The sequence below is a fragment of the Takifugu flavidus genome, chromosome 19, assembly GCF_003711565.1.
Source record: "Takifugu flavidus isolate HTHZ2018 chromosome 19, ASM371156v2, whole genome shotgun sequence".
NCBI lineage: Eukaryota > Metazoa > Chordata > Actinopteri > Tetraodontiformes > Tetraodontidae > Takifugu > Takifugu flavidus.
Window position 1 is genome coordinate 1,154,014 of NC_079538.1, and position 24,464 is coordinate 1,178,477.

At 42.0% G+C, this 24,464-nt stretch overlaps 2 protein-coding genes and 2 non-coding genes across 6 annotated transcripts; 2 read left to right on the top strand and 2 right to left on the bottom strand.

Annotated features, from left to right (window-relative positions):
• Positions 1-161: 161 nt before the first annotated feature.
• On the bottom strand, positions 162-10,039 carry LOC130516121 (protein FAM177A1-like). Of its 3 annotated transcripts, XR_008947355.1 has the most exons (7): positions 9,833-10,039; positions 9,491-9,649; positions 9,359-9,413; positions 9,179-9,273; positions 8,855-9,065; positions 4,650-4,796; positions 4,196-4,364 (listed from the first exon to the last, which is right to left on the bottom strand). XR_008947355.1 is itself a non-coding variant. In XM_057016930.1 (6 exons), the coding sequence occupies exons 1-5, from the start codon at positions 9,851-9,853 to the stop codon at positions 8,856-8,858; spliced, it is 540 nt and encodes a 179-aa protein (XP_056872910.1). In that variant the 5' UTR covers positions 9,854-10,039; the 3' UTR covers positions 6,687-8,300; position 8,855. The 3 variants fall into 3 exon arrangements, 2 of the variants coding, with proteins under 2 accessions (XP_056872911.1, XP_056872910.1); XM_057016930.1 differs by lacking the exons at positions 4,196-4,364; positions 4,650-4,796 and adding an exon at positions 6,687-8,300; XM_057016931.1 differs by lacking the exons at positions 4,196-4,364; positions 4,650-4,796; positions 8,855-9,065; ... (2 more) ...; positions 9,491-9,649; positions 9,833-10,039 and adding exons at positions 162-1,203; positions 1,317-1,411; positions 2,306-2,360; positions 2,432-2,590; positions 2,773-2,890.
• trnal-cag (transfer RNA leucine (anticodon CAG)) lies at positions 2,989-3,071 on the top strand. Its single transcript has one exon. It is a non-coding gene; the product is annotated as a tRNA-Leu (tRNA).
• Positions 10,040-10,049: 10 nt separating the features above from the next.
• On the top strand, positions 10,050-10,132 carry trnal-cag (transfer RNA leucine (anticodon CAG)). Its single transcript has one exon. It is a non-coding gene; the product is annotated as a tRNA-Leu (tRNA).
• A 5,103-nt stretch (positions 10,133-15,235) lies between these two features.
• On the bottom strand, positions 15,236-24,433 carry ankef1a (ankyrin repeat and EF-hand domain containing 1a). The gene is made up of 11 exons (XM_057016906.1): positions 23,487-24,433; positions 22,219-22,426; positions 21,752-21,913; positions 20,663-20,862; positions 20,436-20,585; positions 20,107-20,230; positions 19,068-19,878; positions 18,576-18,802; positions 18,315-18,451; positions 16,072-16,221; positions 15,236-16,005 (listed from the first exon to the last, which is right to left on the bottom strand). The coding sequence occupies exons 2-11, from the start codon at positions 22,406-22,408 to the stop codon at positions 15,958-15,960; spliced, it is 2,199 nt and encodes a 732-aa protein (XP_056872886.1). The 5' UTR covers positions 22,409-22,426; positions 23,487-24,433; the 3' UTR covers positions 15,236-15,957.
• Positions 24,434-24,464: the final 31 nt, after the last annotated feature.

Here is a 24,464-nt window from a genome sequence, read left to right on the forward strand (position 1 = left end):
GCGCTGTCCAGTGTTTTGTGTTCTCCTGCTCTAATTTATGGTGTAAACATTAATTATGTCAAAGTCAGCAAACTATTGAACACATCACCCGCTAACACAATGTCCTGTTGGATCTATCCACTGCAGAGAAGTTACGGTTCGTAAATCCACGTTTTCCAGGGTTTTTGTGTGTGTGTGTGTGGTGTTTGTATGTTTCCCTCTCTGAGGAGCTGGGTGAGAATGCTGGTTTGGTAAATGGAGTGGGTTAATGGCATCCGTTTTGATCTCTGTGGCCATATTTGCTGCAGTGCTTGTGTTGCGTGGATGTTGTACACCTTGTATTGGCAGAAAGGCTGAAGAAGAATGCTCTGTCCAAGACCATGTATCAGCAGGTTAAACAGGAAGAAGACACAGAAGAACCAGGGATGATGATTGCTGAGGCAGAGGACCAGTCAAATATTTGCAGAGGATCAGTCCTGGACACAGAGGAACTCTTGAATGGCCTCCACTACCACTACAAGTGCACCACTACCAGGGTAACCAACAGCAGCAGGATGTAGTCATTGGCACTTGGTTGTGTCTTTGGTCCCATAAACCAACAACTTCTGCTATAATGCCAAAAATTATATGGGACATAATTTTTGGCATTATACCAGAAGTTGTTGGTTTATGTGATCCAAACTAAGACTAGAATAGATTTTTTTTGTCTTTACATTTAAATAAAAAGGGGGAAAAAATGTAGTTTCATGTAGTTTGTTTTATTTTGGTATGAGACAAATTTTATTTGACCTAATTTGCCCTTGGGTGGAATCAAGAGTCCCTCATTCTGGGAAGTTAAATATGTTTGATAGACATAAATCATATTTGAATCATTATCACTTGGATCGACCTACATGCCAAAGGTCTACATAAAAGTGATATGAAATGCTATGACCATCACCATCAAAGGTGGGATTATTCCAAAATAAAAATGTATTTTTGCATTTCACACTTTAAATCAAGTAAATAAGATGCACTTTATTTCAGATAATCATCATCTGCTTGGTATCCAAGATGCTGGACTCCATTTCCCTCCGTATGTCTCCCATTGGTGTTTTTCTGGCTATCCACAGGGTGTGTTACATTTCCAGATGTTCCATAATGTGTCTTGTCTGGTCCAGAAGAGAGCTGAATCATCTTTGTCTGGGTTCTTCTCAAACTGTCCATAGCTTGGCTGCTTGTTGTCTGTTAATGAAATGGAGAAAAATGCTGAGTCAATGATGAGGACCTTCCTAAGCACCGGAAGAATTTAAATATTGGTTTGTAGAAACATGCTTTCTGTAGTATGCTTGCTTTACCTTTTGGTTATGATCATAAAGATCTATAGCATACTGGTATTTGGCTGCGTTCAGGCCAAGTGCAGCAGCGAGTCTCTCTCCAAGGAAATCACAAGCTGTATTTTGGAAAGAACCCCATTCGTAATTTTCTCTCACTCTTAAAATTACAATTTTTCTATCCCCATGTGCAATGTAACATATTCAGATTCAGATTCAGATCCTTTATTGTCCCACACGGGGAAATTTACAGTGCAACAACAGCAACAAGAGCACTCAGGGAAAAATAAGATAGAATCAAATAGAAATCAAATGGAATATACAAAGAGGATGTATATTTACAATAATCCAGATAAATGGATACTCGGCCTCTGTGTACCTGTACATAGTACAGAGGGTGAATACAATATACATATCAGAATATATAATATTCAGATTGTGTTAGCGGTTGTTCTGTTTATTGTGCAGTCTGACAGCAGCTGGCAGGAAAGATCTGCGATACCTCTCCTTCACACAGCGAGGGTGGAGCAGCCGCTCACTGAAGGAGCTGCCTAGTGCTGTCAGGGTGTCCTGTAGGGGGTGGGACGTGTTGTTCAACATGGATGACAGCTTAGCCATCATCCTCCCATTTCCCACCACCTCCACTGAGTCCAGGGGACATCCCAGGACAGAGCTGGCCCTCCTCACCAGTCTGTCCATCCTCTTCCTGTCCCTGTCTGTGATGCTACTGGACCAGCAGACTATCCGTAGAAGATGGCTGATCCCACCACAGAGTCATAGAAAGTCCTCAGGAGGGGTCCCTGCACTCCAAAAGACCTCAGCCTCCTGAGCAGGAACAGTCTGCTGTTGCCCTTCTTGACCAGGGCGTCTGTGTTGTGTGTCCAGTCCAGGTTATTGTTTAGGTGAACACCCAGGTACTTGTAGGACTCCACCGCGTCAACATCCGTTCCCAGGATGTTCACTGGTGCAGGCGGGGGGTTGTTACGCCTGCGGAAATCCACCACCAGCAATACTCAGCAATGAAACTCTGCCTACTAGAATCACCAGCTTCTTGAATGAGAACCGAGGCTGAAGTGGAGAAGAAGAAACAGAATGTTATGTGTGATAACATGGTGATTATCTATGGAACAATGGCCCACCTTCTGTTCACTCTCCCTGAAGGGACTGTCTGATGGCTGGTCCTCTTCCTCCTCACTGTCTTTCTCTTCTAGGGTTTCACCGCTGGAGAAGTAGATGATCCTTCTCTGTTTGGTCACGGCGCAATCACCAAACTTTGTTTCCTGGATGTCTGCACATGTCTGGCATTTTCACAGGTTTTTTAATGAACTTATTTCTGTTCTTTTCTATTACCTACAGTAGCAAGACTGATTTTGGTGATCACGGTATCTCAGATCACATTTTCTAAACAACTAGTCAGTAATAACAGAAAAAAAGAATTTAAGGAAGTTACATTACACATGTATAGTGTTGCAAAGCTTACTTCCTGGTGGATGTTGGTCATTCTTCACACTTGCCAGGTCTTTAAGCGGTTGCATTCACACTGTCTCAACGTGAAGTCAGAAAACTGCAGGATACAGGATCTATCCTGTAACCTGAGATAGCAAACACAGCAAGATAGTACTTACAAACTACCTTATAAGTGCTGTGTTATGTTTAGTGAATTAAAAGCCATAATGCAGACGTGCTGTTACCCACTGTCAGGATGGCCGAGCGGTCTAAGGCGCTGCGTTCAGGTCGCAGTCTCCTCTGGAGGCGTGGGTTCGAATCCCACTTCTGACAATTCACTTTTTCTCAAAAACCACACCACCTTCTATACTGGGTTGACCCGACCCAGTTTTCTTTGCTCTTGACCTATTCCGATGCAGTCTTGCCAATTAGTATATGAGTAAGCGTTTTATTCACAGTATGCTGAAAACAACACAACAACAATAATGGCTATGAACACTGAAAATGTTATGACATTTTGTAAGAAATACACATAAATATAGTCAAGTATACACTAACAAAAACATGGAACCAATATGACATGTTTATTGGCAAGAAAATCATTAGATTTCTGTGAAATTATTTAATGACATTTACATTCTAGCCAATATGTTAAGTTTTTATGTTTACTTTATGTAAAGTTTGGGGTTTTTTTTTACATTTGCTATTTGGTTCAAATCACAGCTATGGTACTAGCTATGGAGCTAGTTGATCAACCGCACAAGTGCAGTTAAGACGCCTGCAGCTGCACCCAATTGGCTCAGCTGTGCCAAATACAGATTGCTCTGTATTTCTCTGTTTCATAGGTGTAGGTTTGCTTGAGTTGTATTTGAGAAGTGCTTTGTGTCATGACTTACTGGGGCAGCGATACTGGCTGGAGGTGGGGTCTGGCTGGTTCAAGGCCTGTCCTGAGCCAGCAGTGACTTGTGTCTGTGAAGCAATGCAGTCCATCTACGTTTCTTCTGTTATAACTGCAAATATTACTATTTCATTTAAAACCCTACATACCTTTGTAAATTTCCATGCCATGCTTAAATTTGGAGTTGCAGCTGCAACATGTCTCCCTCCGAATTTGACTTGTTGAACTGAATCAAAATAAAGCAAAAGATATAATATATTGTCAAACTAAAAGTAAACAAAATGCCAAACCATTATTGTCAGTTTTTAAATGTGAATAACTATCCAAATACCATTGCCAGGGTCAACACTGGGGTCCTTCGGACATCTCTGCCTGAAGGGCTTTGCTACAGGACAGGAGCAGGGGCAGGAGCAGGAGCAGGAGCAGGAGCAGGAGCAGGAGCAGGAGCAGGAGGAGGAGCAGGGGCAGGAGCAGGAGCAGGAGCAGGAGCAGGGGCAGGAGCAGGGGCTTGAGGGACAGCTGCTGCAGCTGCTTTGTTCAGATGGAGTAGACGTGACACTAATTAGTTTGTGCAACTTTTATTCAACAATACCAATAACTGATTCAGCATTTGTTGCATTGCATTAACCTTGCTGCCTGCTGAAAAGGGTGGACCCATGGCACCTGGAAGACCAGTCAGGTCTGTTGTTGGGGGGTGGCGGCTGTGGATTTGCTGCAGCTGGCTGTCCCTTCATGACAGAGCAGAAGCATCATTACTTAACTCATTGCATTAACTGCACTTTACAAATAAACTAAACTGAAACGAACTCACACGCACGCACACACATACACACTGTTACCTTCTGTACGTGGAACCCACAGATGCAATTTATCATGTCTCCAAACAAGGATCTTTTCAGTAATTACAAATTTACATTATATCACATTTATTCAACCTAGAAATTATAACCTTGGAATTAATATAGGGCCCAATTTTTATCAGTATTAATAATATAATTTAATAAGGTACATACCTCTTTATACAAATCAAACCATTTTCTTTGTCGGGGGGCTGGCCTGTTGCCCTCCCTTGCAGGCCAGACCCCAGTGCTGGCAAACTGATGAAGGCGAGACATCCACTCTCCGTCTCCCATCGCCTTGTGTGATTACTTTGCTGCTGCCTTTGATGACATAAATACACAGACATTATTTAAATGCATGCCATCAAAATAAACGTATGAGCAGACATTAGGGGTCATGCCCTGAACCCACCAAGGGCATTTGCATGAGAGTGTGTGAACATTTGACGCTCAGATCAGCAGCACATGAGTAACAAAGGAGAGGAGGAAGTCATGTATTTAATTTTATGTAATGAAAGAGGGCTGCAGCTTTTTTGCCCTCACTCTACTGTATATAATAACCATTACTGCTGATAAAGTAACGAAACTACAGCGACACATGCGTCAGCGTTGTCAGTAAAGTATCTTTAAAATGTTGCTCCACTGTAGTAGCAGCAGTGGGGGTGGGGGAGTACACAACAATGTAATAAAGGAGTAAATACTCCACACCGCTAATATGTCACAAGCGCACTTTAGCCGATGACTCTATTGTAGTTTTGCAAAAACCCGTCGATGTATTAGCAACTAGCGGCTAGCGAAGACTCGCGAAACACGAACATATAACACAACATGACAAAATCGAAAACAACGCAAGTTCTCCCGAATAATATATAATCGACCATTTCGTATGTGTCGCTAAAACACTCACCATGTCGATATTGTTTATTTGCCGATTTCTACTAAGAGATGAATGAACAGCGGTTGCGCAATTTAATGAGCAAAAAAAACGAGAAGGCGGGATCAACCTGCCGTTTGTCAAAAATTGAGCACTGTGAGTGGTCAGTGAGGGGAATTTAGACGAAGGGGGACGAATCCACCAATCATATTGAGGTCTGAAATTCGGAGCTGCGGTGATTGGCTGATCCCGTCTAAATGCTGTCAAAATCTTCGGTATCGGGCCGTGGGTCATTTGGTACCGGCCGCACAAAAAGAAAAAATTATTTCCATTTTTTTATTTTTTCCCCCGAAAATGATGTTTTATTTTGAAAAGTGACCGGATTCTCTCTGTTACATCCGTCTCACTTGACGCACGTCCACAAGTCACGTGTTACATCCTGCTAAATTAAATCCCAAGCTAGCAAAATGAGCAAAAACAAATTTCTTTAGAAAGTTCCTTTGCAAAGGGGAAACGGCCCAATTAAGGGACAGAAGAGGACCCTGCACCATGGTGCTGGTGCAAGAACACCTGTCCCTGCTGTCAGAAGAGTTCGATCGCTACTTCCCAACCACAAAAGCTCCACGAACTGCCAAGGAATGGATCCGCGACCCATTTGTCAACAAACCGGGTGAATCAAGCAAGAAGATAAACTGCTGGAGATCGCAAATGACGGGGGCCTTAAACGTCTGTTCGAGACATCAACTCTGCCGTTGTTCTGGATTAAAGTCATGGCAGAATACCCCGAGATCGCCACAAAAGCACTGAAAACCCTGTTGCCTTTTCCGACATCGTATCTGTGTGAAGCAGGGTTTTCTGCAGTGACGGCAACCAAAACCAAATTACGGAGCAGACTGGACCTAAGGAGCACACTTCGGGTTTCATTGTCTCCCAAAAGCCCAAGATGGGACCGTCTCGTTGCAGCAAAACAAGCTCAGGGTTCCCACTGATTCAGTGCTGCTGTGAATAGCGAGTATGCACTTTGTTTTTGTGTTGTGTCTTATTTTGAAGGTAAACAACGTTACAATAGCGACCAGAGTGCGTGGGATACATTTTTTAACGTAATTTCTGCTGTGCGGTTTGATATATGAAATTTTTGGAAATAAGAATTTTTTTTCAGTAGGGGTCCAATATGATCATCTTAAAATATTACAACATAAATGTGTAAAAAAAAATCAATCAATCTTCACTGATCCCCCCGCCCCTCACTTAAAATTGTTCTTCGGAATCGACTGTTCCTCACCAGGCGACAGAATCTCAGTAAAATAATATTTACAAAGATGAAAAGTAGCTCTGGATCCATTTTTTGATGAAAAATTGCTTTATTAAATGTTTTGACTTCAGCGGAATATGACTTGAGAATGTGCCATCACGTCTTGGCTTGAAAATGTCAAGGGACACTAATTATTTTAGGTAATAAGTAGTTATTATTGTATTATTATTGACATTAATATTTCATTGTATTATATAAAGTTAATTATAGGGTAAAATATTGCATTTTCATAAAATGACCGCTGAATGTATTTCTGATGAGTTAAAATAATTAAATGGACCTGGCCACTTTTCTCGACGACCGGTTCGTATTTATTATGCGACACCATGACGTCACTTTTCGTGCGCCGTAAATGACGCCGTTGTCCGAATACTAACTTTAAATTGAGTGCACTACGTAGTTCACTCAATCCATGTCCCCCATGTAGCGAGTAGTGAATAGGGAACGAGTGTGTGGTTTCGGAAACAGCCGTTCTGTTGTTGGTGCGACGTTACGAGGACGCTGCTAATAAAGTTGCGCATGATTACACAGTGGATTTACGTTCATTATTATTATTATTGAGAAAATACCAGAGTTTTTAATGCCAATCTAGTCATTTTATTTTGTTTTTATCTGCTACACCTTAAGATTGGGCCGTGAAAATATTGTCAGACATTAAACCGGTCCGTGGTCCAGAAAAGATTGGGGACCACTGTTCTACAGGGTTGACCCGATCCAGTTTTCTTTGCTCTTGACCTATTCCGACGCTGTCTGGCCAATTAGTATATGAGTAAGCGTTTTATTCACAGTATGTTGAAAACAGCACAATAATGATAATGGCTATGACAACACTCAAAATGTTATGACATTTTGTAAGAAATACATGCAAAAATTATAGTCAAGCATGAACCTGACTATAAATAAATCTAACTATGAATCTTGCTGTGTGTCTACTGGTGAGCAAGTGCCTGGATGAAGTGCCGGTAACGTATTGCTCACTTCCTCTCTTCTCAAACGTTCGTTGGTTGCGCTGTGCACGGTGTGTTGTATTCACTTTACTTAAAATTGAACACTTGGTGTGTTGTATCATCACATTGATTTATTTTGTCTAACTGAGAACTGGCTTCAGGAAGAGCAGTATGTTAGCTTAAATGAATCTACTCCTCCTACCCATCTTAATTATCATAATCCTGTGTTACTGGTCGAGGAGGGGGAGTGGCAGCAATCTATCACTCCAAGTTATGGTGTAAACATTAATTATGTCAAAGTCAGCAAACTATTAAACACATCACCCGCTAACACAATGTCCCGTTGGATCTATCCACTGCAGAGAAGTTACGGTTCGTAAATCCACGTTTTCCAGGGTTTTTTTTTTTTTTTCGTGTGGTGTTTGTATGTTTCCCTCTCTGAGGAGCTGGGTGAGAATGCTGGTTTGGTAAATGGAGTGGGTTAATGGCATCCGTTTTGATCTCTGTGGCCATATTTGCTGCAGTGCTTGTGTTGCGTGGATGTTGTACACCTTGTATTGGCAGAAAGGCTGAAGAAGAATGCTCTGTCCAAGACCATGTACCAGCAGGTTAAACAGGAAGAAGACACAGAAGAACCAGGGATGATGATTGCTGAGGCAGAGGACCAGTCAAATATTTGCAGAGGATCAGTCCTGGACACAGAGGAACTCTTGAATGGCCTCCACTACCACTACAAGTGCACCACTACCAGGGTAACCAACAGCAGCAGGATGTAGTCATTGGCACTTGGTTGTGTCTTTGGTCCCATAAACCAACAACTTCTGCTATAATGCCAAAAATTATATGGGACATAATTTTTGGCATTATAGCAGAAGTTGTTGGTTTATGTGATCCAAACTAAGACTAGAATAATTTTTTCTTAATGTATAAATGTCATTTTTTTGTCTTTACATAAAATTAAAAAAAAGCTTTTTCATGTAGTTTTGTTTTGTTTTGGTATGAGACAAATTTTATTTGACCTAATTTGCCCTTGGGTGGAATCAAGAGTCCCTCATTCTGGGAAGTTAAATATGTTTTATAGACAAAAATCATATTTGAATCATTATCACTTGGATCGACCTACATGCCAAAGGTCTACATAAAAGTGATATGAAATGCTATGACCATCACCATCAAAGGTGGGATTATTCCAAAATAAAAATGTATTTTTGCATTTCACATTTTAAATCAAGTAAATAAAATGCACCTTATTTCAGATAATCATCATCTGCTTGATATCCACGATTCTGGACTCCTTCATTTCCCTCCGTATGTCTCCCATTGGTGTTTTTCTGGCTATCCACAGGGCGTGTTACATTTCCAGATGTTCCATAATGTGTCTTGTCTGGTCCAGAAGAGAGCTGAATCATCTTTGTCTGGGTTCTTCTCAAACTGTCCATAGCTTGGCTGCTTGTTGTCTGTTAATGAAATGGAGAAAAATGCTGAGTCAACGATGAGGACCTTCCTAAGCACCGGAAGAATTTAAATATTGGTTTGTAGAAACATGCTTTCTGTAGTATGCTTGCTTTACCTTTTGGTTATGATCATAAAGATCTATAGCATACTGGTATTTGGCTGCGTTTAGGCCAAGTGCAGCAGCGAGTCTCTCTCCAAGGAAATCACAAGCTGTATTTTGGAAAGAACCCCATTAGTCATTTTCTCTCACTCTAAAAATTACAATTTTTCTATCCCCATGTGCAATGTAACATACTCAGCAATGAAACTCTGCCTACTAGAATCACCAGCTTCTTGAATGAGAACCGAGGCTGAAGTGGAGAAGAAGAAACCGAATGTTATGTGTGATATATGTAACATGGTGATTATCTATGGAACAATGGCCCACCTTCTGTTCACTCTCCCTGAAGGGACTGTCTGATGGCTGGTCCTCTTCCTCCTCACTGTCTTTCTCTTCTAGGGTTTCACCGCTGGAGAAGTAGATGATCCTTCTCTGTTTGGTCACGGCGCAATCACCAAACTCTGTTTCCTGGATGTCTGCACATGTCTGGCATTTTGACAGGTTTTTTTAATGAACTTATTTCTGTTCTTTTCTATTACCTACAGTAGCAAGACTGATTTTGGTGATCACGGTATCTCAGATCACATTTTCTAAACAACTAGTCAGTAATAACAGAAAAAAAGAATTTAAGGAAGTTACATTACACACGTATAGTGTTGCAAAGCTTACTTCCTGGTGGATGTTGGTCATTCTTCACACTTGCCAGGTCTTTAAGCGGTTGCATTCACACTGTCTCAACGTGAAGTCAGAAAACTGCAGGATACAGGATCTATCCTGTAACCTGAGATAAGCAAACACAGCAAGATAGTACTTACAAACTACCTTATAAGTGCTGTGTTATGTTTAGTGAATTAAAAGCCATAATGCAGACGTGCTGTTACCCACTGTCAGGATGGCCGAGCGGTCTAAGGCGCTGCGTTCAGGTCGCAGTCTCCTCTGGAGGCGTGGGTTCGAATCCCACTTCTGACAATTCTCTTTTTCTCAAAAAAAAGACACCACCTTCTGTACTGGGTTGACCCGACCCAGTTTTCTTTGCTCTTGACCTATTCCGATGCAGTCTTGCCAATTAGTATATGAGTAAGCGTTTTATTCACAGTATGTTGAAAACAACACAATAATAATGGCTATGAACACTGAAAATGTTATGACATTTTGTAAGAAATACACAGAAAAATTACAGTCAAGTATACGCTAACAACAACATGGAACCAATATGACATGTTTATTGGTATATTATATTTCTGTGAAATTATTTAATGACATTTACATTCTAGCCAATATGTTAAGTTTTTATGTTTACTTTATGTAAAGTTTGGGGTTATTTTTACATTTGCTATTTGGTTCAAATCACAGCTATGGTACTTGGCCACCCGCTTAGTTGGAGCTAGTTGATCAACCGCACAAGCGCAGTTAAGACGCCTGCAGCTGCACCCAATTGGCTCAGCTGTGCCACATACAGATTGCTCTGTATTTCTCTGTTTCATAGGTGTAGGTTTGCTTGAGTTGTATTTGAGAAGTGCTTTGTGTCATGACTTACTGGGGCAGCGATACTGGCTGGAGGTGGGGTCTGGCTGGTTCTGGCCTGTCCTGAGCCAGCAGTGACTTGTGTCTGTGAAGCAATGCAGTCCATCTACGTTTCTTCTGTTATAACTGCAAATATTACTATTTCATTTAAAACCCTACATACCTTTGTAAATTTCCATGCCATGCTTAAATTTGGAGTTGCAGCTGCAACATGTCTCCCTCCGAATTTTGACTTGTTGAACTCAATCAAAATAAAGCAAAATATATCATATATTGTCAAACTAAAAGTAAACAAAATGCCAAACCATTATTGTCAGTTTTTAAATGTGAATAACTATCCAAATACCATTGCCAGGGTCAACACTGGGGTCCTTCGGACATCTCTGCCTGAAGGGCTTTGCTACAGGACAGGAGCAGGAGCAGGAGCAGGAGCAGGAGCAGGAGCAGGAGGAGGAGCAGGGGCTTGAGGGACAGCTGCTGCAGCTGCTTTGTTCAGATGGAGTAGACGTGACACTAATTAGTTTGTGCAACTTTTATTCAACAATACCAATAACTGATTCAGCATTTGTTGCATGGAACCCACAGATGCAATTTATCATGTCTCCGAACAAGGATCTTTTCAGTAATTGCAAATTTACCTTATATCACATTTATTCAACCTAGAAATTATAACCTTGGAATTAATATAGGGCCCAATTTTTATCAGTATTAATAGTATAATTTAATAAGCTACATACCTATTTATACAAATCAAACCATTTTCTTTGTCGGGGGGCTGGCCTGTTGCCCTCCCTTGCAGGCCAGACCCCAGTGCTGGCAAACTGAGGAAGGCGAGACACCCACTCTCCGTCTCCCATCGCCTTGTGTGATAATTTTGATGACATAAATACACAGACATTATTTCAATGCATGCCATCAAAATAAACGTATGAGCAGACATTAGGGCTCATGCCCTGAACCCACCGAACATTTGACGCTCAGATCAGCAGCACATGAGTAACAAAGGAGAGGAGGAAGTCATGTATTTAATTTTATGTAATGAAAGAGGGCTGCAGCTTTTTCCCCTCACTCTACTGTATACAATAACCATTACTGCTAATAAAGTAACGAAACTACAGCGACACATGCGTCAGCGTTGTCAGTAAAGTAAGTGTCAAAATAGACTTCCAGCCGCCCCCCAATCAAAATGTGGGATCAATAAAGTCTTTTATCCTTTATCCTTATCCTTATAATGTTGCTCCACTGTAGTAGCAGCAGTGGGGGTGGGGGAGTACACAACAATGTAATAAAGGAGTAAATACTCCACACCGCTAATATGTCACAAGCGCACTTTAGCCGATGACTCTATTGTAGTTTTGCAAAAACCCGTCGACGTATTAGCAACTAGCGGCTAGCGAAGACTCGCGAAACACGAACATATAACACAACAACATGACAGAATCGAAAACAACGCAAGTTCTCCCGAATAATATATAATCGACCATTTCGTATGTGTCGCTAAACACTCACCATGTCGATATTGTTTATTTGCCGATTTCTACTAAGAGATGAATGAATAGCGGTTCCGCGCAATTTAAGCTAATGAACAGCTGTTGCGCAATTTAATGAGCAAAAAAACGAGAAGGCGGGATCAACCTGCCGTTTGTCAAAAATTGAGCACTGTGATTGGTCAGTGAGGGGAATTTAGACGAAGGGGGAAGAATCCACCAATCATATTGAGGTCTGAAATTCGGAGCTGCGGTGATTGGCTGATCCCGTCTAAATGCTGTCAAAATCTTTGGTATCGGGCCGTGGGTCCTTTGGTACCGGGCCGCACAAAAAGAAAAAATTATTTCCATTTTTAAATGTGTTTTTTCGAAAATGATGCTTTATTTTGAAAAGTGACCGAATTCTCTCTGTTACACCGTCTCACTTGACGCACGTCCACAAGTCACGTGTTACATCCTGCTAAATTAAATCCCAGGCTAGCAAAATGAGCAAAAAACAAACTTCTTTAGAAAGTTTCTTTGCAAAGGGGAAACGGCCCAATGAAGGGACAGAAGAGGACCCTGCACCATGGTGCTGGTGCAAGAACACCTGTCCCTGCTGTCAGAAGAGTCCGAGCGCTACTTCCCAACCACAAAAGATCCATGAACTGCCAAGGAATGGATCCGCGACCCATTTGTCAACAAACCGGGTGAATCCAGCTTGTGAATCAAGCAAGAAGTTCAACTGCTGGAGATCGCAAATGACGGTGGCCTTAAACGTCTGTTCGAGACATCAACTCTGCCGTTGTTCTGGATTAAAGTCATGGCAGAATACCCGAGATCGCCACAAAAGCACTGAAAACCCTGTTGCCTTTTCCGACATCGTATCTGTGTGAAGCAGGGTTTTCTGCAGTGACGGCAACCAAAACCAAATTACAGAGCAGACTGGACCTAAGGAGCACACTTCGGGTTTCATTGTCTCCCAAAAGCTCAAGATGGGACCGTCTTGTTGCAGCAAAACAAGCTCAGGGTTCCCACTGAAAAATTGCTTTATTAAATGTTTTCACTACAGCGGAATATGACTTGAGAATGTGCCCTCACGTCTTGGCTTGAAAATGTCAAGGGACACTAATTATTTTAGGTAATAAGTAGTTATTATTGTATTATTATTGACATTAATATTGCATTTTATTATATAAAGTTGATTATAGGGTAAAATATTGCATTTTCATAAAATGACCGCTGAATGTATTTCTGATGGGTTAAAATAATTAAATGGACCTGGCCACTTTTCTCAGCGACTGGTTTGTAATTATTATGCGACACCATGACGTCATTTTACGTAAATGACAGTGGCTGACTCGACTCTGCAACATCGCGTGGACATCGGGGGCGGTGCCGCTGGATTGGCAGACCGGGCTGGTAGTCCCTCTTTTTAAAAAGGGGGACCGGAGGGTGTGTTCCAACTTTTGGGGGATCACACTCCTCAGCCTTTCTGGTAAGGTCTATTCAGGGGTACTGGAGAGGAGGGTCCACCGGATAGTCAAACCTAGGATTCAGGAGGAGCAATGTGGTTTTCGTCCTGGGCGTGGAACAGTGGACCAGCTCTACACCCTCAGCAGGGTCTTCAAGGGTGCATGGGAGTTTGCCCAACCAGTCCACATGTGTTTTGTGGACTTGCAGAAGGCACCGTGTCACTCTCAGAGGATCCCCCACAGGACCCCCCTGTGGGGGATCCTCCGAAAGTATGGGGTGTCGGGCCCGCTGATACAGGCCGTCCGCTCCCTGTACGATCGGTGTCAGAGTTTGGTCCCCATTGCTGGCAGTAAGTTGAACCCATTTCCGGTGAGGGTTGGTCTCCGCCAGGGCTGCCCTTTGTCACCGATTCTGTTCATGACTTTTATGGACAGAATTTCTAGGTGCAGTCATGGTGTTGAGGGGGTCCGGTTTGGTGACCTCAGGATCGGGTCTCTGCTCTTTGCAGATGATGTGGTCCTGTTGGCGTCATCAGCCCGTGACCTTGAACGATCACTGGATCGGTTCGCCGCTGCATGTGAAGCGGCTGGGATGAAAATCAGCACCTCCAAATCCGAGGCCATGGTTCTCAACCGGAAAAAGGTGGAGTGCCTTCTCCGGGTCAAGGAGGAGATCCTGCCCCAAGTGGAGGAGTTCAAGTACCTCGGGGTCTTGTTCACGAGTGAGGGAAGAATGGAGCAGGAGATCGGCAGGCGGATCCTTGCGACGTCCGCAGTAATGTGGACTCTGCACCGGTCCGTAGTGGTGAAGAGAGAGCTGAGCCAAAAGGCTAAGCTCTCGATTTACCGGTCGATCTTCGTTCCTACCCTCACCTATGGTCATGAGTTTTGGGTCATGACCGAAAGAACAAGATCACGGGTACAAGCGGCTGAAATGAGCTTCCTCCGTAGGGTGGCTGGGCTCTCCCTTAGAGATAGGGTGAGAAGCTCTGCCATCCGGGAGGAGCTCGGAGTAGAGCCGCTGCTCCTCCGCGTTGAGTGGAGCCAGATGAGGTGGCTTGGGCACCTAGTTAGGATGCCCTCCCTGGTGAGGTGTGCAGGGCATGTCCCTGTGTGTGTGTGTGTGTGTTGTGTGTGTGTGTGTGTGTGTGTGTGTGTGTGCGTGTCTGCGTGTGTGTGTGCTAGCCAGCAATACTGTTGCCTACTGTTAGCTAACAAGACTGTTAGCCAATATTAGCTAACACAATAGTGTGTTACCTACCTAAATCCAATATTGTTAGCTAACACCAAAGTAAGCTAATCTGATTTTACATTTCCCGCATTTGATCATTAATTTGATCACACATTATAATCTGTCAATAAAAAATAAGTTCATAAAAAGAGATAATATTTGCATGTATGTTGCTGTGTATAAATGACCACCTGAGTGGTGAATGCTGACATCGGATGTGAGTGGGACAGTCAGAGTTGCTAAGAATAACAGTTTCAGAGAAGATTGAATAGGAACTGCTTGGGGTCATTTTTGACCCCACTTGTGGAAGAGTGGGGTAGTGATACAAAAAGTACAATTTCTTAAAATTAATGAAATACGAAAAAGGCAAATGGTATCATGGCGCAAACATGTTTTATGAGGAATACCTGGAATATGAATTTATTATAACTTTTCAATTTAAAGATTTTGAAGAAAAACACTCCATTGGGTGATTTTTGACTCCACCTGTGCATACATAATGCAAAACAACAATCTATTCAAATAAACAAATGCAAATGAAAAAATATCAACTACTAGGACTAATATACTGAATACATAACTGTGATGAATTGTAATTGTTGATTTGAAGTCAGCTTTCCATGTGTCCATTTCTTACATGATGCAGGATTATGATTGCTTTTTAATTGTACATGGATGTTGTGTTCATGTTCACATTAAAGATTTAAATTAAAAAAGAAACAGTTGAAGGATAGCCTGTAGAGCTGATATTTTTGTGATATTCTCTACTCCCATGTGCTGTTTCCGTAAGCAGCACCCCAGTAGAGGATCTGGCTGTGGGGTAAAACCCTCTAATGGCCCTCGGACATGTGACTATTCACAGAGTTACTTCAACGGTGATGGGAAGTCAGTACATTTGTATTTTTCCACAAAATCTTTTCTTGCATAGCCAAATGAAGACCTGTATACAAAAGTCTTAACTCAGAGGTAGTTTTTGGAAAGTCCAAGTCCAAGACTGCAGTGTCCAAACGCCTTGTCTCCTTTCTTCCTCCATCACTGGTGTATCCCTCAGATGTACTGGCACAGGGGCACCATGAAGTGAGAGGAGCTCCTTAAATCTTACATCTCTCTGTTTATCATCATGGTGATGGATGGTTTCTCCCAAGCCTGTGAAGTGAAGAAACGATTAAGACAGGAAGCTCTTACAAACAGCAGATGCTGAAAGAATTCCACCGTTTTTGGCACAAAGGCGATCTCCACAGCACTGGGTTTCACCAGGGGGATCCTGGCATTCTGCACAATGGCACCCTTGGAATCCTTCTTCGGGGACGTCCTCCCTGCTGCTAATTTTTCCCTCTGCACTGCGCCCGATTTGGACTTGCCCTGTTGGGAACAAACACATTCTCAAAATTCACAAATGTGAATATTGAGAATCAGACAACAAGATTTCTGAACAGTGCCTGTTCGTATGTAGTGTGGACATATGTAGTCTAGCAAATGAGTTATCCTGAATTTTGGTTTATCAGATGTTTAAGATTACTTTGAAGTTTAAAATCATGGGTGGGGAAGATGTTAAGTTAGATGAAGAAAGTTAACAAGGTCCTCCAGTATAAAACATCTGAAAATCTCACCTAGATCAGACTGACCTGTATACTGTGAAGGCTGTGGCTGTCTATACATCAACCAAAGGACATGTGTCTATGTCCAAAAAGCTCCCAACATGCACTAAACATGCAAAATGCTGCTGCCTAGTTGACTTTCACGCTTTTCTTCTTGCAGACTAGAGCAACATGTCTTATCCTTTTCCTGTTGGACTTTACACCCTTCATTTCACTAATGCCACATTGGGCATTAGTGGGAGGATATGGTCCAAGCTTGGCAGGCAGTACTATGAGCTGGTGTTCTATCACTGTAACATCCAAGAATGACAGAATGAATGTGGTTGAGTGTTCTGTTTAGTAGTTATATTTTTGAGTCAAAAAGGTCATGATGTGCAGTAAATACATATCTGGTATGCCTGGGGGAAACCAACAAGGGTTAATAGAACACATTTTGACCAATGTAGTGGGGCTCCCTCCATACTTGATCACAACAACTCTAGTTACACACTTCTAAGGTACACTATGCCATCTCAATGATTTCACTTCTGTTGACATTTGAAGTAAATACAAATGAGAAAAGGTGAGCTTGCCCGTCCTCTGGAGGTTTCCGTAATTGTTACGAACGCATCAAAGTCAAACGTGGATCTTTTCTACTCCAAGTCCCTAAAATGGCTGAGCTAACTCCAAATGTTCGGCAGGTAAATTTAGATGTATATCTTCGCAGGCACTAAGCCCCACCCCCTCCACCACCGTCTTGTTGGTGATTGGTTGGAACGTTGTTTATGTTTTGATGCACAGCCGGACCCCTGACTGTTTCACTGACGTTTACGAGCCCGTGCTCTCTCCAGACTAGACAGTTGGAGTTTATTTAGAGGGCAGGAAGCTCGCAGATCACGTGGAGATGCCAGCGATTTGAGGAAAAAATTAAATTGCGCTGAAACCATACAAGATCGCATTGTGCACCTTTACCGTCAAATAAATGTCCTTCAGTGACCATTGGATTATGCCTAATAATTTTATCTTTATTGTCTTTGAATGATTTTTCATGTCTTTTTGCATCAAACCCTGGAGCCATATCAAATAGAGTGAATACCAGCGCTGTAATTACAAAGGAAATTGGGAGATTTGGGGCTAAATTCATTCTTATATTGCTTTTTTCCTCAGGACTTTACACCATTCTCAAGTTCAGCAAATTGCAGTCGGTCACAATTAGTAATCCAGTAGCCTGTCACTCTAAAAACCAACAATACTAGTGTATTGTTAGAATTACACTTGTTTGCCTGGAGACATACTACACATCCTGCTTAATCTAAAATGACTCAAGGATTTCAGGTTTAGCCAGCGTACAATATTATTACATTAATGTTACTATATTACAGGCACTGAGGAGGAAATCATTATTTCTACGGGGGGTAGGAGCAAAACCAGGAAGTGGGACTTTTCTCACATGAAAATACACGTCTGGATTATGCTTAGTCAGAATTCCTAAATGTAACTCATCTTACAGTTATATTTCTTTTATAAATCTATTACTTGAAAGTGGTAAATTGCAATGCTAGTATGTGAATAAAAATGGGCACAAGGTGCAGGTTCTGTTTTTTTTCTACTTGTAAACTGAAACATCTGAGTCAAAGTTGATTACAAGTTCCACAGATATCCCTTTACTGGTTTGGATTTCTCATCATGAAAAATGTAGAAGCACATGGAATTCCAGAGTGTGTTAGAGCGAGGGAGATTGAAAATCCTTGAATGTGACATATTATTGAAACGTTTATAACGAGCTTGATAAGTTTATGGAAAAATACTCAATGGAATTAGAAGATTGATCAGCTGACGGGAGACTGGCCAGGGATCTTCGTCCCATTATTTGGGTACCTTTGTTTTGGCAGGTTTATCCTTTTTAGCTTCATCCATTTTTCCACTACTTGGTGGTGACATTTCCATTTTTTCTTGGATCAGCTCAATCACTCTGGCGTCTGCGTAACTTTTGGCGATGTCCATGCAGGTTTGACCTGACGGGAAGAAAGCAGCAACGTTCAACACACGACACGTCACTCCTACTCTGTTAGGTTTGTGAATCTGGTTAAACTCGATTATTCCCCCCCCCCCCACTGTTTTCCAGATTTAGGGTCAGACCTGTTTTATTCACAACGTTGACATCTGCCCCCGATTTGAGGAGGACATCCACACAGGAGGGCCGAGAGCTCTGAATGGCCCTCATGAGGGGTGTGGCCCCGTTGAGGGCAAGAGCATCAACGGCAGCCCCGGCCTCAAGCAAGAGTTCAACGATTTCCACATGGCCAGCACAAGCTGCATGGTGGAGGGGTGTCCAAATGAACTGGTCCGGCTTGCTCACATCCACCCTGTCAGAAATTAGATTATAGAAATTAGAAAAGTTTTGTTTTGTTTTTTTAACCCCATTATCTGTTTTGTAGTGGTAATTGTTAAACACTGTTATCAGGATTACAAAAAGACTTTACAATTTGAAGTTGACATACAGATAAAAACCTCGCAGACTTGTTTTTCATTCATGAGGATTTTTTTGAGCACCAACGATTGGTTGAGCTATTTACATGCTATCAAGTAATGTGTCAAACCCTTGTAAAACAAACAGGAAACATTTCTCACCCCTTACTAATAAGGTAGCGAACCACGTCGTAGCGGCCTTCAATGCAGGCCACCATTAGTGGCGTCTTGTACATTGGATCATGGATGTCCACAGGGATCCCCTGTTTCAACGCCAGGTCCAAGGACTGCACATCTTCATTTCGCACACAGTTGTTGATAGCGATGAACTCCTTGTCCGGCTGGTCTATGTACCACCGGGTGTCGTCCAGTAAGGGATGCAGCGGTGGGTTATAGAGGTTGAAATGGCTGCTGTCTATGGGGTTGTACTTCTCAATCATGTAGAGGGGAGGGCCCCCTCCACTTCGCCGAGGCATATTCTCAGGTGGGAGGATGCAAATCGGAAAAGGGATAACAAATTTCCCCTTTTTCTTAGCTTTTGGTCCTTTTGGTTGCTTTTTCTTCTTTTGCTGAAGGAAAGTTGAGTAAAGGAACTGTTTGTTGATGTACTTGGTACCTTTGATGAATTCTGTAATGTTGATGTGGCATTCTGTCTTCTCTTCAATGTTGGAGACGACCTGGAGAAGTTGGTCTACTTCAATGGGGGCTTTCAGCTCCTCCAGCACCGAAATGAACCTCTCAGTGGGAGTGGTGGCTGAATCCTTCCCGAAGGCTTTCCAAAGTTCTTTTTCATGGACCTGAGACCAGTCGTGGAGAGTCAGAGCCCAGACTACAGTCATCAGGCCGCTGCTGGAGCGTTTTCCATGTTGCTTTTCAGCTTTCTTCATCTCTTTTGCCACGTCTTTGTAAGATGCGTCTAGTGCGATTTGACGTGGTAGTACTCCATCTTTGTCCTTAATTAAGGGGTTACACCCTAAAGGGGGGGGGGGGGGGGGAATTTGAGAAAAACTTGAATTTCTAGAATGATTACCATTTGCTGGGCACATGAAATAAAGGAAATATCCTCTGAAAATGGCATCTCTAAGTAGATCTTTGTGACATAATATCAACAAATCCTCAGTCGTGTGCTGCTGTTCCTCTCATCCTTCTCTTTCACACTCAACCGAGGCTTAACTGTACTGCCCGAACTCTATCACGGTACCTCTTTGTGCCAGGAACTTGCAACATTTAACATCTCCAGTGGCGGCAGCATAATGTAAGGGTGTGCATTCGTCTTTGTCTATCGTGCACATCCTTGCACAGTATCCAGACAGCACCATAATTACCTGAAAGACACAAAACACATTTAACAACCCAAGAGCTTTTGTCGAGACATCAATAAATATCAACACTGTATTTAAATGCTGTTTTTGTACCTGTGACTACATGATGCATCATTTTTTTACTTTTCAAGTTTTCGTAATGGTCGTTACTCTGTCAATACCATTTGGTCCCAACTTGCCTTTATTTAGTCATATTTCGTTACCTCACCTCCAGAAAACTCCCCATGGCAGCATAATGCACTGCCGTGAGCTGATTCAAGTCCACCATGTTGGGGTCTCCACCTTTGATTAAAATGGCCTGAACAAGCTCCAGGAATCCCCTCTTGGCAGCCTCCATCAACGCTGTGACGCCAGTTTCCTGAAGAGGAAGCAGCAGAAGTATATTATTTGTTTTTCCAGCAGCAACTCAACTTTGCTGCTCCTTCATTTTCTGACCAGATTTCTTGCGTTGGGATCTACTCCGTTCTCCAGCATGTGGAGGCACATCGATATGCTGTCCTCCATTTTTTCGCACATCTGCTGGAAGACGTGAATACCCCGCCATGATACGCTGTTGACCTCTGCCCGTGCTGCCATCACCATCTGAAGGCAGCGAGCGTGGTTCTCAGTGGGATAAACACAGTAGAACAGCACACCTAAAAGGAGAGAATTACAACTGAGCTTTAGCTTTGAGGCTAGTAGGCACACTTGCTTTCCAGAACAATCACAGGGCTCATTTGTGCATTTAGGACTGAAGAGAACCTTTAACATCCAATATCAGGAGTGTGGAAAACACAAAATTATGGAGATCTCTGCTGGTCTTTTGCAAATTTATTCAGTTGCAGTTAATTGATTTATGGTCATACCCAATCCAGACCAGCAGGAAATAAATCAGCTGATGACCTCAGGCTGACTCTCATTATCACAAAAACGGAAAACTACTCAGGCCGATATGTGGTACTCGGCCTACAAAGCACATAACTTTGCTTTGACGATAAGAACAAACCTGATACCACCCTGTACTCACTGGAGAGTACTGGGTGGTATCAGGTTCCTGAGCAAGATCCAGAGGACAGGCTCAGCATAGTCTTAATCTGTAATTAGATGTGCCTACAGAGCCATGCCACAGGCATGAAGATGGAAGCCCACAAATGCAATTTAACATTCAATGTAAAAAAGGTAAATGGGGATGAATGCTGGTGCAACATAATTCATTCATGAAGGCATCCATGGCCCAGACGCTCTGTAATCAAGATTATGATGAAGTGTGCTTTGAGAAACTCCTGAGCAGCTTCTAGTTCACTGACAGGAGTCATCCAGGATATTACCCTCATCAATATCTAAACAGATACTCTACATATGTATGAACTGGAAGACAAGGCAGGACCTGCCACTCAAACTTAATATGGGAAAATCTCTCTGAGCACATCAACGTTTGACCACAACTCAGATGGTTTGGATTCTGTTTTTGGAAACTTAAATGCGAAATGAAGAAAGACAAATTTTCCATGATAAAAAACATTGTATGTGTATGACCCTCATCACCTTGGCCCTCCTTGTCCCGAAGAGTTAAGTCGGCGTTATTCTCTATCAGCAGATTCAGCATGGCTTCGTTTCCCAGTTCAGTGGCCATCATCGCTGGGGTGCGACCCATCTTGTCCTGGACATTGATTTGTGCCCCCTTGGACAAGAGGAAGCTGACCATCTCTGTTAACAGCCATGCAAATCTCAGTTTGACACAATTTGGCCTGGTCAATAGTGGGCAATAGATTACCTGGGCAATAGATTACTCACTACTTTTACCCGAGAACATGTTAGTAATGTGCTTTTTCTTGTAAATATATGTGAAATCCCATGTACCCCCAATAAACTGTTTTACTTTTACTTACACTTCTAAAATGTGTTTAAAAGAAAAATGCAACGTAAGAATACAACGTCTGCCGCAGCTAAGTCGCCCTAACAAAGAACTGTGATTCTTTAAAGTCTCGCTGGTAAAAGAAGACGACTGTCACCTAAATTGTTGGTTAAAGTTGCCGCATGAAGTACTCCTATCCAATCTTTGGGTTCGGTTAGGTGGATAAGATTTTCAACCCCAAGCAGTAATATCCTTTCCACTTCGGGCTTGTTGCCGTCATTGACAAGCTGCAGGAGCCGGTAGATCTGACGGACCTCCAGCCGACCCTCTGCTACCTTGGTACTCATGGTAAGGTACTAAGCCTCCTGGGAAATAAAGATAGATTGGATATTAGTTTTAGAGTGTCTACATTTAAGTAACAAAGTAATTTAACGATGCACATCTCTAGTTAGAGCCTGTACCACATAAAATATGGATTTGTATGTCTTATGCTGAATGTTTTTTTGTCTTATTTTTTCTTTCATTTTTTAAATAAATGAGTCAGTCAAACATTGTTCAGAGGCGTAAGCTCACGCTGACACTGGCAGCTAGCTGGAACTTTGTGGTACATTTGTTAGCAAGCTAACAAAAATAATGCAAAGAAATGTAATGACAAATACTAACCGCCCTGATTGAAAATGATTTTTCAAGCATTTAAATCTACAAGCTGTGTAGTTTCAGTGATTCTGTGTCTGCTACGATTCCCCCAAATTGTGCCATACGTGAAATAGCTAACAACTAAATTGATGCAATCTGCTCCACCGTAATATAAATCTAAAGTTTATCATGTGTTATAAATGTGTCTGTACATCTAAAAGGCCTTAAATTGTTTTGATGTCATCAGAGCCATTAGCCTTTGAAGTTTTGCCTCGGCCCTCTGTCTTCTGGTGCTGGACCACAGCGTTAATATGTACAAGCCCCAACAGCAGGACCCCAAACCTTGGAAGCAGCTAAATAACTTCTTGCCTTCTTCAGTTCTAAGACAGTTTTAAGTATTTCTGTCAGAACACATTGGAAGACAAAAGAAATTAAAATGAAGTCAAAACTTACTAATTTAAGATGGAATCAGTTACAAAGTAAACACTTAATTCTAAATTGCAAGCCAGATAATTCAGTAAATGTTTAAATATCAGTTCAAATGCTGTGTTTCTTTTCACTGTTTGAAATATATGTCTTTTTAAAAAAAACTTTTGCAATGACAGAAATCTGAAAGGTTTAAAACAATATATCTGCTACTTATCCAGTGTGAAATCATGCAAGCATGCAATTATTGATATTACATCTTACAAATCCAACTGAGTTTATATTAAACGAACATGTGATTTCACATTAGAGTCTTAAAATATATTTTTCTGGTTTTTATTCTGTTTTTCCAACAAAACTCACCAAATCCACGCCATGATATAGTAGCTTTGGCTCAAACAATCCGCTTTTTTTTTGGCTAAAAATCCTGATATTTTAGGTTTAAATCGGATTTATCCTGCTCTATGCATTTGGCACCATCTGGTCCACCTTTATGCCTCCCGGTGACACTTGTTGCGGCTTCTTTCTCACATACTTTATCTTTAAAGCACTACCTCTCACTCTGAGATCACCGACCGAAGAAAACAAAATGAGCTCCATGGAAACGGGATACAGCAAACCACGCCTCAGTGTGTTTGTGTGTTGAAACCACGCCCCTTGCTTGTTTATTGCTTTATCAATTCGTTTCGTTTCTCGTTCCCTGTACTAAACACTCAAGACCCTTTTTAAAAACCTTATTTGTTCATTGATCGATGGAACCAGAAAGTCCCATTAGATTGCAATGTCAGCCTATGAGCAGCAGGGGGTGGTGTTGCTCCTCATATGCTGGCGTGAACGCGTGCTGCGTGACTCATTTGTGGAAAACCGAAGTGTGACGAAATGTCTTTGGCAAAGGTTCGGGCTCTCCACGTGCTTCCGGTTTCAACAATATCCTAAATCACTGCTCCCTCACGCCTTGGTTTTATTAATGATTCTAGTGTGTGACTGCAGAAATGAGTGGGTGTGCTGATTGGCATCCATTGTGAACTGATTTAGTAGCTTACCTATAGAATAGTTGAGGCGCTAACAGTAGTAGATATAATCAGATGTATTACATATAAATATATGTATAAACCTTGAGCTATATGTGTGCCTGTAAATGCTTTAACATTGCTTTGATGTCATCTAGCTTTGAGACCTTTAGTGCTGGAATTCAGCACTAACTTTTGCCAACTTTAAAGCTGTGGAACATCAAATGTTCTAGTGCAACTTCTTGCTGAAGTTCTAGCCGACGGTCTTCCAGAAAAGAAGATTTCTACAGAAGAAATCTACATGAAAGCCTTGAAATCAATAAGGGCTTAA

Bases quoted from the DNA above. Each gene is read 5' to 3' on its own strand.
- LOC130516121 (XM_057016930.1), bottom strand. From the start codon at position 9,853: ATGACCAACATCCACCAGGAA. The intron at 9,650-9,832 runs GTAAGCTTTGCA...TCAAAATGCCAG, and splicing joins TGACCAACATCCACCAGGAA to ACATGTGCAGACATCCAGGA. The intron at 9,274-9,358 runs GTATGTTACATT...TCCAAAATACAG, and splicing joins AGGCAGAGTTTCATTGCTGA to CTTGTGATTTCCTTGGAGAG.
- ankef1a (XM_057016906.1), bottom strand. From the start codon at position 22,408: ATGAGTACCAAGGTAGCAGAGGGTCGGCTGGAGGTCCGTCAGATCTAC. The intron at 19,879-20,106 runs GTACCGTGATAG...CCCCCCCTTTAG, and splicing joins CAAGTTCCTGGCACAAAGAG to GGTGTAACCCCTTAATTAAG. The intron at 18,803-19,067 runs GTGAGAAATGTT...AATTTCTGACAG, and splicing joins CGCTACCTTATTAGTAAGGG to GGTGGATGTGAGCAAGCCGG.